Genomic DNA, 15799 nt, shown 5'->3' on the forward strand with positions numbered 1-15799 from the left:
CGACGGATACGGGTTAGGGATGTTATATTTTATTGGTATCAGAGCTATGGTTTAGCTGGTTTTAGGACTACCATAGCGTATGTGAGTCTAGCTATGCATGTCATATTTATGAATTGTGATAGTGTGACGAATCCTGACATTAAAATGTGCTTTTATATAGCAATGGATCCCGATAGAGCTATAGCAGACGATGTAAAAAGTAATGCACCTGCTCCCGCGCAAGGGACGATGCAAGATAATTCTCGATCGGCTACGAGTAGTCGTGATGGTGAGGCTAAACAAGCCTTTTATCATATGATGAATGATTGGTTCACCCAATATATTAGAACCAATCCGGCTGTACAATAACTTCCACCTCCGGTTAATTCTCCTCAAACTCCTGTTATGTCACCAGTGAATATGGTACAGTTGAGTAGACCACCAGTTGATAAGATTAAAAAATATGAGGCTGAAGAGTTTAGAGCTACAACAAGTGATGATGCTGAAAAAGCTGAGTTCTAGTTAGAGAACACAATAAGAGTGTTCAATGAGTTGTTTTTGAGTCCAGAAGAATGTATAAAATGTGCTATTTCACTTCTGAGAGACATGGCGTATCATTGCTGGAAAACTTTGACATCTGTGGTTCCAAGTGAACGAGTTACATGGGATTTCTTCCAAGCTGAATTTCAGAAAAAATATGTCAGTCAGAGATTCATTGATTAGAAATGCAAAGATTTTCTCGAGCTTAAACAAGGTCGTATGTCTATCACAGAATACGAGTGAGAATTTGTAAAGTTGAGTCAGTATGCCCGCGAATGTGTATCTTCGGAAGCAATAATGTGCAAGAGATTTGAAAAAATTCGTCTGTTAGTAGGGATTTTTGGAAATCAAAGAATTTGTAGTGCTTGTTGAACGAGCATGTAAAGCTAAAGATCTTAGGAAAGAGAAAAGAAAGGCTAATTTTGAAGCTAGAGAGGTACGAAAGAGATCATCGAGTAAATCATTTCAATTTGGATCCAAGAAGTTTAGAGATGATTGCAGCCGTTCAAAGACTAGTGTGGGACATTCAAACAGAGATCATGCTAGATCGCAATCAAATTTCAAATCTTCAGCTACATCTGTTGCCAGTGTTGATAATGTAAAGAATAAAAAGCCTGAGTGTGATCAGTGTGGAAGACGACACTTATGTGAATGCTGGGAAAGTGTAATAACCAAACTTGTTATAGTTGTGGTTCAATAAATCATTTTATAAAAGATTGCCCTGATTTAGTTGAAAAAGATAATGTTCAAAATCCGAGGCAGAATGGTAATGCTTCTCGTGGTAGACCTCCCAAAAATTCGAGAAATGTAAGCAGTAGTCAAAGAGGAACGAAAGACACAACTATTAGATCTGAAGTTTGTGCACCTGCAAGAGCGTATGCTATCTGAGCTTGCGAGGAAGCGTCATAGCCAGATGTGATTACGGGTACATTTACTCTTTATGATACTTCTGTGATTGCTTTGATAGATCCTGGATCGACACATTCGTATATATGCATGAACTTAATGAACAGTAAGACTTTGCTTGTAGAGTCTACTAAATTTGTAATTAAAGTTTCGAACCCCCTAGGCTGATGTGTTCTGGTGGATAAAGTATGCAAGAATTGTCTGTTAATGTTTCAAAACACTTGTTTTCCAGCTATTCTGATACTATTACCTTTTGATGAGTTTGATATAATTCTGGATATGGATTGGTTAATTGTGCATGATGCTGTGGTGAACTACAAACGAAAAACTATTGATTTGAGATGCAAGAATAATGAAACAGTCAGAATTGAATCTAGTGATTTGAATGGATTGCCTGTCATAATATCTTCGATGAAAGCTTTAAGTATTGTGAGAAAGGGTTGTAAAACATATTTTGCATATGTGATTGATTCGAGTGTGTCAGAAAAGAAAGTTGAATCTGTGCCTGTTGTCTGTGAGTTCTCTGATGTATTTCCTGAAAAACTTCCGGGATTACCTGCAGTTAGAGAGGTAAAATTTGGCATTGAATTGGTACCTGGTACTACTCCGATTTCGATAGTTCCGTACAGAATGGCTCCAATCGAGTTAAAAGAATTAAAGTCTCAGTTGCAAGAGTTGATCGATTGAGGATTTACTAGATCGAGTTTCTCATCTTGGGGTGCTTCGGTTCTATTTGTGAGAAAGAAAGACAGTACGATAAGAATGTGTATAGATTATCATCAGTTGAACAAGGTGACTGTTAAGACTAAGTATCCCCTGCCCCAAATTGATGATTTATTTGACCATTTAAAAGGAGCTGCTGTGTTTTCGAAAATAGATTTAAGATCAGGCTATTATCAGCTACGAGTTAAAGACTCATATATTCCGAAGACTGCTTTCAGAACGAGGCACGACCACTATGAATTTTTAGTTATGCCTTTCGGATTGACTAATGCACCTGCTATCTTTATGGATTTGATGAATAGAATTTTCAAACCGTATTTAGATCAATTTGTTGTGGTATTCGTTGATGACATATTGATTTATTCACGTGATGAATCCGTACATACCGAGCATCTGAGAATAGTGCTACAGACTCTGTGAGATAAACAATTGTATGCAAAGTTTAATAAATGCAAGTTCTGGTTGCGAGAAGTTAGTTTTCTGGGTCATATTGTATTAGCATTTGGTATCTGAGTTGATCCGAGCAAAATTTCAGCTATTTTGGATTGAAAACCTCCAAGGAATGTTTCTAAAGTCCGCAGTTTTCTAGGACTTACTGATTATTATAGAAGATTCGTAAAAGGTTTCTCTATGATTGCGACTCTGTTAACAAAACTGCTACAGAAAGATGTGAAGTTTGAATGGTCTGAGAAATGTCAGAACAACTTTGATCAGTTGAAAGCTTTGTTGACTGAAGCTCTGGTATTGGTATAACATGAATCGGGTAAAGAAGTTGTAATTTATAGCGATGCTTCGTTGATTGGTCTTGGATGTGTTCTAATGCAAGATGGAAAAGTTATTGCTTATGCTTCGAGACAGTTGAAACCACACGAAAAGAACTATCCGACGCATGATCTTAAGTTAGCTGCGATTGTGTTTGCTCTAAAGATTTGGCACCATTACTTGTCCGGTGAGAAATGTCATGTGTATTCAGATCATAAGAGTTTGAAGTATTTGATGACTCAGAAAGACCTAAATCTACGTCAGAGAAGATGGTTAGAATTGCTAAAAGATTATGAACTTGTAATTGATTATCACCCGGGAAAAGCAAATGTTGTTGCTGATGCTTTGAGTCAAAAATCATTGTTTGCTTTGCGTGCGATGAATGCTCATTTGGTTCTATCAGATGATGGTTCAGTTTTAGCTGAATTAAAAGCAAAACATTTGTTCTTACAGCAGATTATCGAAGCTCAGAAGATTGATAATGAGATTTTAGTTAAACGAGCTCAGTGTGATGTAGAGACTGATTCAGAATTCAGAATTGATGAAGATGATTGTTTGAGGTTCCGAGATCGAATTTGTGTTCCAAGAAATATAGAGTTAACTCAAATGATTCTGAGTGAAGCTCACAGCAGTCACTTATCAGTGCATCCGGATAGTACGAAAATGTATAATGATCTGAAACATTATTGGTGGTCTGGAATGAAAAGAGATATCTCTGATTTTGTTTATAAATGTTTAATCTGTCAGCAAGTTAAAGCTGAACATCAGGTGTCATCGAGTTTGTTACAACCGATTATAGTTCCGGAGTAGAAATGGGATCGAGTGACCATGGATTTTGTTTCGAGTTTGCCTCTACCTCCGAGAAAGAAAGATACAATTTGGGTTGTAGTTGATCGATTGACGAAATCAGCTCATTTTATTTCAATTTGATCTGATTACTCGCTTGATAAATTAGCTAGGTTATACATTTCTGATATCGTGAGATTACATGGTGTGCCATTGTCGATAGTGTCAGATAGAGACCCGAGATTCATATTGCAATTCTGAAAGAAGTTGCAAGATGCTCTGGGTACTAAATTGCACTTTAGTACTACTTTTCATCCGCAAACAGATGGTCAGTCTAAGCGGATTATTTAGATACTCGAGGATATGTTGAGATGTTGCATTCTTGAGTTTAAAGGTACATGGGAATAGTATTTGTCTTTGATTCAATTTGCTTATAATAATAGTTTTCAGTCGAGCATTAAAATAGCACCCTACGAATCTCTATATGGTCGCAAATGTCGTACACCCTTGTATTGGACGAAGCTCAATGAAAATAAGATTCACAGGGTTCATTTAATAAAAGAGACTGAACAGAAAGTAAAAATGATCCAAGATAGTTTGAAAGCAGCTTCCGATCGTCAAAAATCATATGCGGATTTGAAAAGAAAAGACATTGAGTTTGAGATCGGCAACAAAGTGTTTCTAAAAGTGTCTTCGTGGAATAAAGTACTTAGGTTTGGTAGAATAGGCAAATTGAGCCCGAGGTTCATTAGGCTGTATGAAATTATCGAGCGTATTGGGCCGGTTACATATAGATTGTTGTTGCCACCAGAGCTAGAAAAGATTCATAATGTATTTCACGTATCGATGCTTCGACGATACAGATCCGATCCTTTGTATGTGATTCCTCCATCTAAGATTGAAATTCAGTCTGATATGACTTACGAAGAAAAACCAATACGTATTTTAGCTCGTGTGGTTAAAGAGTTGCGAAATAAGAAATTTTCATTAGTAAAACTAATATGGCATCGACATGGCATTGAAGAGGCTACGTGGGAGCCTGAGGATGCTATGAGGCAGCAATATCCGACTATGTTTAACGGTAAGATTTTCAGGGACGAAAATCCCTAAGAGGGGAGAATTGTAACAGTCTGATTTTGACCCTAGTCGGAATAGTAGTTTTGGGACCACAAATTCGAGTTAGAAAAATATTTTAATATTATTTTTCATGCCTATTATAAGTGAATTAACATGTGTGAAAGTCTCGTGTGAAAATTTAATTGTTTGTGTGCTTAATTTGCAAAAAGGACCTAATCGTGTAAAATGTAAAAGCTATATTCTAGATGTTAAAAGTGCCTATTTGACTTGGCTTTATAATTGTAAGGTTCTTAGGTGGTTAATTGACCAAATTTATGATTGAATGACATTAGTGGATATTAGTTGTTGGCATAATAAAGTTTTAATGCAAGGGTAATATGGTAAAATGCATATCAAAGTAAATTATATGAAAACAAATTAGAAAATGATGCCATATTATGTGTTCATCCACCGAATATTGAAGAATAAAATTAAAAAAATATATTTTTAGGGTTTCGACACATTGAAAGCTTAATTCGGGTATGTTTTGCTTCGATTTTTAATGATTTCTATATTTTTGTGATCGTTGCTTAGTATATTATCGAACCCATGCTTCAATTTTTGATTTTGGTGATAGTTTTGAAATGTTTCATTGATGAAACTATGAGCTTTGTGATGTTAGTTGATGAATTATGGAAGCTTGATGTTGGGTTTAAATGTTTTATCTTTGGATTTTTGATGAAATTGAGTATTATGGGCTAAATTGTAAAAATACTATTTTGAGGGACTAAAATGTGAAATAAATAAAATGTATGGACTTGTATGAGAGTCATGAAAATTCAACTAAGCTTGTATACAAGTAAATTTTGTGATTTATGAATTAGGGACTAAAGTGTCAAAATGTGAAAATATGGGGGCTATTTTGCAAAATGCCCTAATTGTGTGTATATGGATTGTTTTGAATGATTTGGTGAATAAAAGGGTTAATTTTGAATACATATAAATCAAGAAAAGAGGAATCCAGACTTAGACTGAGGGAAGTCGAAGATTATGGAATAAACGGTTGAGTCAACAACTTCGAGTACGAGGTAAGTTTGTACTTATAATATGATGTTTAAGTATGTTTTGATGTTTACATTATACATAGATTGTATATATGTTTGGCTTGGATAAGTATAGCGATAAATCAAAGATATTTGGCACTAAGTGTGCGATTGAAACTAGCTTTGGCTATTTAGGGCACTAAGTGTGCGATTTAAATTATCTTCGACTATATGAGGCACTAAGTGTGCGATACTAACTTAGCTTCGGCAATTGAAATGGCACTAAGTGTGCAGAATCATTCTAGCTTCGGTTAACCTTTATAGCATTAAGTGTGCGAATGTTTAAAGTACGAATAATGTACGGAAGTCTTAAAATATTCAACGAGAGGTAAGAATGAAAGTGAATAAGTACGGGAAGATTTAGGTATGTATGATACTTAAGTGGTAAATGTTATTACGTATGTGAAGTTTATTGAATCGGTATGAACATATGGATTGAAGATGTGTAAATACTTATGGGTTGATGTTTATGTTTTATATACTGTTGATGATTTTAGTACGAGCTTACTAAGCTTTGGAAAGCTTACTTTGTGTGTGTTTGCATTGTTTTATAGATGTCAAAGCTACTGCAAGCTCGGGGATCGTCAAGGATCGTCACCACACTATCGAACTCATTTTGGTACTTTTGAAAATGTATATTTTGAAGTATGGCATATATAGGTTAGTAGTTGTGGAAGTATGTTTTGTGATGTATATACTTAGCCATGTGACTTGGCTAATTTGTGATTGAACTCATAGTTGATAATGGTTCATGGTATGTGATGGCAATATGCAATTGTGGTATGTTTTAGTTGGTAAGTTTTGGTAAGTTTAACTTGAGATTGAATGATGTATGGAAGGAAATGTTTCGGTATGATATTACCTTATGTTTGGCATGAATTGGTAAGGTTTATGAGTATGAATATGGGTGACTATTATATGATATGAAAGGGTTTTGTTTTAGCATAAATATTGGCTGAATTGGTGGTGCAAATATGCTTGATTCTTTGCTTGTAGGTTGACTCATATTTAGGTGGCAAATTGGCTATTCAAATAGCCTATTTTTGTCCATACGGGCAGGGACACGTGCGTGTGTCTCAGTCGTGTGCGACACACGGCCATGTTGTACGGTCGTGTGTCCCTTGGGGTACCCTACAATTGTAAGTCAGACTAACCACGGCCAAGGCACACAAGCGTGTCTTGTAGCCGTGTGGGCAAGTTAGTAGGTATACCCTGTTTTGCCACGGCTTAGACATACGTGCGTGTCTAGACCGTGTGAGGCACACGGCCTGTTCACACGGGCTTGTGACCTTTTAAAAGTTGATAATTCTTATAAGTTCTGGAACTTTTACATGTTGTCAATTTGGTCCTGAATGTATGTTTAAGTATTATATATTCGCTTTTATGATCTTAATGAATGTGAATGATTGAGAATTACTACAAACAGATGATATATGTTATTCGATTATTTACGAATTGTGTTATGGATTAAGTAATGCCTCTTAACCTATTCTGGCGACGGACACGGGTTAGGGGTGTTACAGATAAAGGTTAGGGGCGTTACAGTATATCAATATTGTGTTGTTGTGGTATGTTTGTTTCATGTTCTGCTAATGATGAGAATTTTTATTATTATGGGATGTTATCGTATGGTTGAATCATGCAAAGTGATGATCTATATATGCATGTCTTGTTGTATGTACAAGTTTCTTATTTGATGAACTGTCACTGGTAAAGTAATTTCTAAAGATAATATCATTGATATGGTCCGATAGGTGATATGTTGGCATGATCTGTATTGTATTTTAACAGTATGTTTAGTTGAGTGCTTGATATATTGTTAGTCATGAAAATAAATGTATGCGGAGTATAGAGGTATGTAATAGAGGATGAAAGATGAAGAAATGTCATATTGTGCAACTTGTGCCACATGTTCTTGGTTTTGCGAAGGTTCGATTGAATTGTACGGAGATATATGCGCACATGTATATAATAACCCTATGTGGGTTCTTTCAAATATGAGACTCTGCAGAGTTTAAGGGCTAAAGCCTCATGCTTATAAGCAAGTCCATGGCCATGGTGTATGAAATTTATGGAAGCCCACTAGACTTGTTCTCTAGGTTTTCTGTCAAAGTTAGATGTGAGACTTCACTATACAAAGTCTATGACATAGTTCGCACGTATAAGTCTGCCATATCTATAAATTTTCTTCTCTAAATTCGCAAGTATAAGACCACCATAACTATGAATCTGCTTCTATGAATCTGCATATATAAGTTTGCCATATCTATGAATCTTCTTAAATGAAGTCACATTTATAAGTCTACCATATCTATGAATTCTTCTTCTACGAGTTCACATGTATGAGTTTGCTTATAAAAGTCCGCATCTAGAAATCCATAAGAAAGTGTCCACAGGATTGTCGACCAAGTAATCCAAATTTACTCTCCTCAGTAGGTTTTCTTCTAAGATTATATGCAACAAGTCTGTACGAAGAGACTATATGTTTCATGATCTTTCATAGAAGAAATTCTCATACATTAAGTATTGTGCCTCTATATTGATCAAACCTAAGCACAAGCTATGGAATATGATTACACAAGTTTTGTCTAAGCGAATTCTATGACAAATTCTTAATTTTGAAATAAAAAGGGAAGTAACTTTATTTTAGAATTCACTGAGTCCCTTATGAACTTACCATGTTTCAGGTAATCTAAACTGTTGTTCATAGGAACAAGGAAACTAAGCTAGAATCCTTAAAGTCTAGTATAAGCACGTCACATTTCGTTTTGTAACATGTGTAGATATTGGGACAACTTGTAGCCTTAAACTTCTGTTTTGCATATGGATAAGAACTTTTTAAATTCAGTTCAATTTATAATTTGACGTATAAGGATAAATTGACAGATCCCTATAAAAAGATAAATATTATCAAAAGTTCGTTTATATATATATATTGTGATTTCACGGTAAAACACTAAGGAACTGTTGTGTGGTTATTAAATTATTTTGCATATGCTGATAGTTGAAATCTCAAAGGGTCGATCATTCAACCCATCAGCTGAATGTTACAATTGCCATTGAATTGGATTGGATAAAAATGAATATTGATGGAATAATCAAAAAAGCATTATGACTTCTGCACATAAGAGGAGTACTTCGCAATTCAAACCATATTTGGATTGTTGGTTTCAATAGAAATGTGAGACTTTGTTTGATCACCCAAATAAATTGTGGGCATCTTACAATAGATTAAATCTAGCATGAGAGGTAATTGATTTATATTAGCATGGGATATAAGCTTCAGCAAAATCGTGTTTAAGACAAGTAACCAATCAATAGTAAATATGCTTAATGGAATGACCAAATATGCCAATAGAATTTCCTTAGAAGTGTCTAGGAATTGAAGAAAAGACAATGGGATGTGAATATACAATCATGTCTTCGAATAAACAAATTTGATAGTTAAATACACGGCGAGGATCTTCAGCAATGATTCGTAACAAGTTTGTGTCTTTTATGCCCCACTGATTACTGTTTGACACAAACTACTTAGTGATAGTATGGGGATTTCATACGAGAGAAATGTTTTTAATTTTAGTTTGTTGTAAATTAGGAATGGAAAAAAAATTAAGGTCAATTTTTATTTTTATTTTGAAAAATTAAGTTCAAAGCGAGTTAAATTGAGTGAAATTAGTAAAATAGTCGAGTGAGGTTTGAGGTAAACCCGCCCCAAGATATAATCAAAGTACCCCTAATATATACACATATATTTAGTTTTTGCTTTGAACAAATAGACATATAAATGTATTAAGTCTAAACCCAAAAAAAAAAAAATCTTATTTGCTTCAAAATTAAAAATAAAACAATTAAAAATGTATTCCTATTTGCTTTAAAATAAAAATAAAACAATTAAATTAGATTTAAATGGAGACAAGGAGGGGCGGAATCAAGTCTTCTATTAAATTTTGGGTTTGAGTTTGAGCAATTTTTTTCTTAAGAGTCGGGGTCGAGCAAGTTTCAATTCACGTCAAGCAAGTTGCCAGACGAGACGAGAAAAAATCTATCTCATCCCGCCCCATTGCCATTCCTATAACTTAGGGCTTCGCCCTTTTCCTAATACCAAAAGAAGTCATAATTTTGACCTTTTTTATACAATTCAAGTTCAAACTCACACAACCATATACACAGGCTACTCTACACTACCACACAGGGAAACCTATGAATCAAACATTGTATCGAGCATTGATGAACCCACTTCGGCCAATGAACCTATTACTTGGATTTAATTTTTACCTATTTAATCTAATTGATTATTTGAAAAATAATATCAAAACAAAAATAATATATCCATTAATATGACACATAATTGTGCTCATCTCAACTCTTCAATTTTTTTAATTGGCCAGATGAAAGTGAAGAAAAGTATGACTGGAGGGGGGGGCGGGGGAAGAGTGGATAAACTGAGTACATATGTAACTAAATTTAACATAAAATGTTAAAGTAAATCAACTGCTAGTTGCAAACAGAAGAAATGAGAGCAATGTACAAAAACAAAGCAAACAAGACAATGCACAATGTCGGCAATTTAAGGTATATGTTCAGCATAACAATAACTAGTTTACTTTTAACTTCTGTTGTTTTCAAGTCACCAGATTTTGTTTATTCAACCTTAGACACACAACAGAAAAAAGGTTTGATAAGTTCAAAGATTAACATACCAAACATAAAACGAAGTAGATAGGAAATATAAGTTGCAGTACTTAATAACACGCGCTTAATTGTCTCACACTTCTATTTCTTAACATTTGGAGCAGCTGCACCGAGAAGCTTATCATAGTCATTCAGATGTCAGCTTTGCTTTCCTCCCTCTCTCTTCCTACTATTTCACTGCACGAACAAAGGGCAGAAATCTCAAACACAATGAATCTCTTGATACTAGTAGAAATGCAGTTCACTGCTCTTGCGCATATGGATCATTAACTTATATCTAAAGGGTGTTGTGTCACAGAAGGGTATAATTAATTTTTGAAACAATCGTTTCAAAGGGAGTTCAAGACTTCAAGAGGGTGTCCTCAAATACATATATATGCATGTATGTATGTATGTATATATTATTACCGTCTCTTTGCTCCTCTTCTAGAGGCAGTTACTTCCAGAAACTGCAGTTTAATTTATACATAGCCAAGAATATATGCAACGAAGGTCAAACACTTAAACCATAACTGCAGAATCATTTGACAAAGGATTTTCTATTGGGAAATGATTGGCATCAATTATTCGCACAGGATGATGATTCAGGGCATGAGATCAAATTTTCCAAGAGATTAGGACTGAAATGATTCAAGGACTGGTTCCTGGTATTATCTATGCCATTACTTCAACAGTTCAGGTAAGCACCAAGGAGCAAAGTAACCGGAGTAAACTATAACATGGAAAAAAGTATTCCTCCTCCTCAACAAAAATGAACCCATTCCTTCCAATATCAGGTACAGGGGTTTTATAATTCCAGAAGAGTTAAAACTGTCTATATACAAATTAAATTAATGAATGAATGAATGAAACATATAGCACTTTTTTAGACTGGCTGTGAGTTAAAAAGCTCCATCAGTTCCAATATATCAAATGATAATCCCATTCATTTGGTCCCTGTAAAGTGCGGTTGGGAGCTCCTCATCATGCTTATAAGGATTTTGTGTCTTTCTTAATACAATTTAACAAATTACCCATAAAAACATATACAGATTCAATGTCAGATTTATAATGAATTAGTAGTTAAGCTACCAACCGGAGCATTTCAGTGAGAGTAGCAGCGGTATTCAACTCGCCGGCTTCCCTTGCTTTCAGTATGCGGAACATAAGAGCAAGTTTAACCTGTCAACAACCCATCACATGGTTAAAGCTGCCCTAAGATCTAAGGAAGAGCCTTGCTAATGAAATCCTTCCCACAATTTGTAATATACTAAAGAAAAAGGAGCAAGTTTAACCTGAGTTCTCGCACTTTGCTGGATTATGAGCCTAGTTTCCCTCTTCAATTCCTCGCACTCGGATTCGATGATTCCGAATTTTTCTTTAACTTGCCTTTGCCCTTCCCTGATATTCTTTTGTTCCTCGCTTATTTCTTCCATTTCAGATTTCAATCTTTTGAAGCTTTCCGCCATGTTCTTCATCCCTTTCCTCCCCTGATCCCCATATCAATTGTAAATTAGCAAGATATGGCAACGAAAATTTGCAAAAAGAGCAACCGAAAAAAATTATAATTACATGCTTGGCTTTGGATTTGAGACGCCTCTTGCTTAGCGCAGAAGCCTGAAGACGGCTACGTAAAGAGAACGGAGCCATAGTTTCAGAGGCAAAAGTTTTTCCTCCTGAAAACCTTAAAATTAATATATGCAAACATTTCCTCCTCTACCATATATAATCGCGCGAATCCTCAAGAAAATAAATAAAAATCTTAAAACTGTCGATAGCCGCACAATATCGGTCGATAACAGCAAGCAATCGCGCGTTTTACTATTATTTGGTAGAAAAAATGCAAGTGGCCCCACATGCTGAAGGAAGCTCGCTCGATCGCTCTTTAGTCGCGCGATTGTGAACTAAAATTTGGAGAATCGCACGATATACATCAATTAAAAAAACCAAAAACCCAAAAAGACAGGCCGACGCTGTTGATCAGTCAAATTGTGTAAAACAAACCAATTTGGCAATTCCTCCTTGCTTCATTACAAAAAGCTTTGTCAACTTTTCGCAGATGTTGTGCGCGCGAGTTCGTTTTCTCTTCGTGGGCTCTTGTGCGATGTTTAAAGATTTTTTTGTATGTCCCACCCAATTTTCTTTCTTTTTACGAAATTAAGCTATGTCTGTACATTAAAGAGTGGTTAGATTAAATATATTTTATTTGGTTATTAATGTAATAATAGACTTGAATTTTAAATTTAAAATTAAAAAATAAGTAATTATTATTGTAAAAAATAGGTATAATGACTTGGTTGGTCTTCAAACTATACAAAGCAAAAATCATTTAACTCCTCATTTAATTTTTTTATCTCTTTTAGTCTTGAGATTTTATTATTTGTCAAATTACCTACAAAATAGATAAAAAAATTAATGTCGATTAACTTTACTGACGCGACATCCATATGTATGTCATGTCATTAATTAATTAATTTTTAAAATTTTAAAAAAATAATTTTTTATATTTTATAATTTTAATAATAATAATAAATTATTTAATAATTTTTAAATTTTTAACTATGAAAAATTAATTGTGCACGTGTCATCCATGTGGCAGTCCACATGAATATCAGTCAACAAAGTTAACTTTTATTAACTTTTTAATCTATTTTATGGGCAATTTAACAACAGTACAAGTTTAATGGCCAAGTGAGGCTAAAATTTAAAGAAAATATTGAAATGACCTTTTATATATATGTATATAAAGATGAAGATTCAAATAAATTATTAGGTCTAAAAATAAAAGTTTTTCAAAATAAAAAAAACTCTTTTTCTTTTCCAAAAATAAGTCATTTAAGTAGTTAAAATTAATTTATTACTAATTCATTTATTAAAACATGGTGAAAAATAATACTCTTACTATACATAATATTAAGATATATTGATACATGATATTGACAAGAAAAAATTTGAGAGAAAAAGATAATAATGGTTTAAGAGTCAATTCACGTATAATGAACAAAAAATTAAAAAAGTGATCATTGAAGAGTCAATTTACGTACGATAAGCAAGAAACTGAAAACATGATTATACAGTACTTTTGCGAGGTTATTGCAAAGCTTGTATTACAGAATATCGGGTCATCAATAAAAAAACATTCCTCGATTTCAACCTCTAATTCTAACTTTGAGTGCGGTTGGGATTAATTGATAACCCAAACACAAAAACCCCCCAAAATGATATTCTGTAAGTCTTTTATTTCAACATCGAAACGCGAATGTCCTATGTTCTATGAGTGCCTTTGATTTATCCAAGTAATTCCCCCTCTGTACTCGAACGAGAATAGACTCGCGCTATCGCACAACATCAGTCGAAAAATACTGCAATAAATTCCTCCTTGCTGCAATCGATGAACTTTATTAAAAATACTGTCAACTTTTCGTAGATGTTGTGCGCGCGAGTTCATTTTCCCTTCCTAAGCTCTCGTGCGATGTTTAAAGATTTTTTATATGTGGAACCGAAATAAGTTTCTTTCCTTTTAGGAAATCAAGGTATGGCTGGACATAAAATCAAAATATATTTATTATGTTTTATTTGGTTATTAATATAATAATATGATACAAAGTTTATTTATTATTTATGGGTTACAATGATAGATATAAAATAAACATTAATTAGTACAAATTTAAATTTAAAATTAAAAAAATAAGTAATAATTATTATCAAAAATAAGTTTAATGACTTATTCGGTTCTCCAAATTTATAAAAAAAATTTAATCCTCCATTTAATTTTTTATTTCTTTTAGCCCTTGAGTCTACTTTGTTAAATTACTCGCAAATTAGATAGAAAAGTTAACATCTATTAACTTTACTGACGTGACATTTATGTGTACGTCAAGAATAAATTAATTTTTAAAATTTAGAAAAAATTTATTTTTATTATACTTTTTAGTAACATTAATAATTTATTTAATAATTTTTACAATTTTATAATTTTTTTGAATTTTAAATATTAAAAAAATTAATTGTTGATGTGCCATCTATGTGGCAGTCCACATGTATGCCACGTCAATAATGTTAACAAATGTTAACTTGTCAATCTATTTTACAGATGATTTAACAAACAGTACAAATTCAAGGGCTAAATGAGGCAAAAATTAAATGAAAAGCTAGAATAACCTTTTTTTTTTTATAAAATTGGAGAGCCAAACAAATCATTATGCCTAAAAAATAAAAGCTTTTCAAAATAAGAAAAAAGATTCTTCTTTCCAAAAACAAGTCACTTGTTTGGCTAAAAATTAGTTTATTACTAACTCATATATTAAAACATGATGAAAAATAATACTTCTACCAAACGTAGCATTAAGATATGCTGATATAGGGAATCAACAAGGAAGAGTTGGGGGGAAAATGTGGTGGTTATTGGAGGGTCAGTTCACCTATGGCAGGTAGGGAGCCAGAATAGGGAATTAAGGGAAAAGGAAAAAAAGAGGAAGAAGGAAGGGGAAGGTTGGGTGATGTTAGGGTTTTCTTGGAGAGAAAGAATGATCGCTTTCATGCTTCAGGATATATATACGGGAAGGTGATCTGTCGTAATTCGGTGTAGCAGATTAAACTAGTTTTCATACTTAAGGAGCTCGAATATAAACAATTTCATTATGTTTTAGTTAGTTTTTCTATTTTAGTTTTAACTCAATAAAAAATCTAGATTAAATCATTTTATGACCTTAGTGGCCGAATGTGGCCTAAGGGTGAGTTAACGTACTTAGTGAGTGTGCAGGACATCATTCAAAGCCAAAATAGCTCAAGGTTGGTCACTGTGTTACAACACGGGAAGTCCAATGTCGCAACATAAGGAGTAGAATACAAGAATTTCAAAACTGCCTTTAGTGTCGTGACACGCCTCTGAAGCTAAATATGAGCCAAAGGATACTACCTTCAATATTGTGACACAAGCATTAGGTATCGCAACACCGGCCATGTACAAGAACAATTTACGAGCTGAGGGCATTTTTGTCCGCACAATGAAAATTAACACAAAAACGTCAACAAACCCAGGGTTAAGGACGACGACCAACCCTAACTTTATAAATAGGTTCATTTAACACTTGTTTAGACACAGTTTTTGTAGCTCATAATTTTATTTGTAATTTTAGTTTCAATTTTCTTTTCTTTAAGCTTTAGGTTTATTTTCAGTTTATTTGCATTCGTGTTCTTCGGAGAACTTGATTTATAGATGTGATCAAACTCTTACGGATTTCTGCACCTTCATCAATCAAATATAATCAAGA

At 33.8% G+C, this 15799-nt stretch overlaps 1 protein-coding gene across 1 annotated transcript; it reads right to left on the bottom strand.

The window, feature by feature from the left end:
- Positions 1-10434: 10434 nt before the first annotated feature.
- On the bottom strand, positions 10435-12341 carry LOC108479909 (uncharacterized). The gene is made up of 4 exons (XM_017782758.2): positions 12099-12341; positions 11822-12016; positions 11623-11708; positions 10435-10724 (listed from the first exon to the last, which is right to left on the bottom strand). The coding sequence occupies exons 1-4, from the start codon at positions 12174-12176 to the stop codon at positions 10679-10681; spliced, it is 405 nt and encodes a 134-aa protein (XP_017638247.1). The 5' UTR covers positions 12177-12341; the 3' UTR covers positions 10435-10678.
- Positions 12342-15799: the final 3458 nt, after the last annotated feature.

The sequence above is a fragment of the Gossypium arboreum genome, chromosome 12 (genome assembly GCF_025698485.1).
Source record: "Gossypium arboreum isolate Shixiya-1 chromosome 12, ASM2569848v2, whole genome shotgun sequence".
NCBI lineage: Eukaryota > Viridiplantae > Streptophyta > Magnoliopsida > Malvales > Malvaceae > Gossypium > Gossypium arboreum.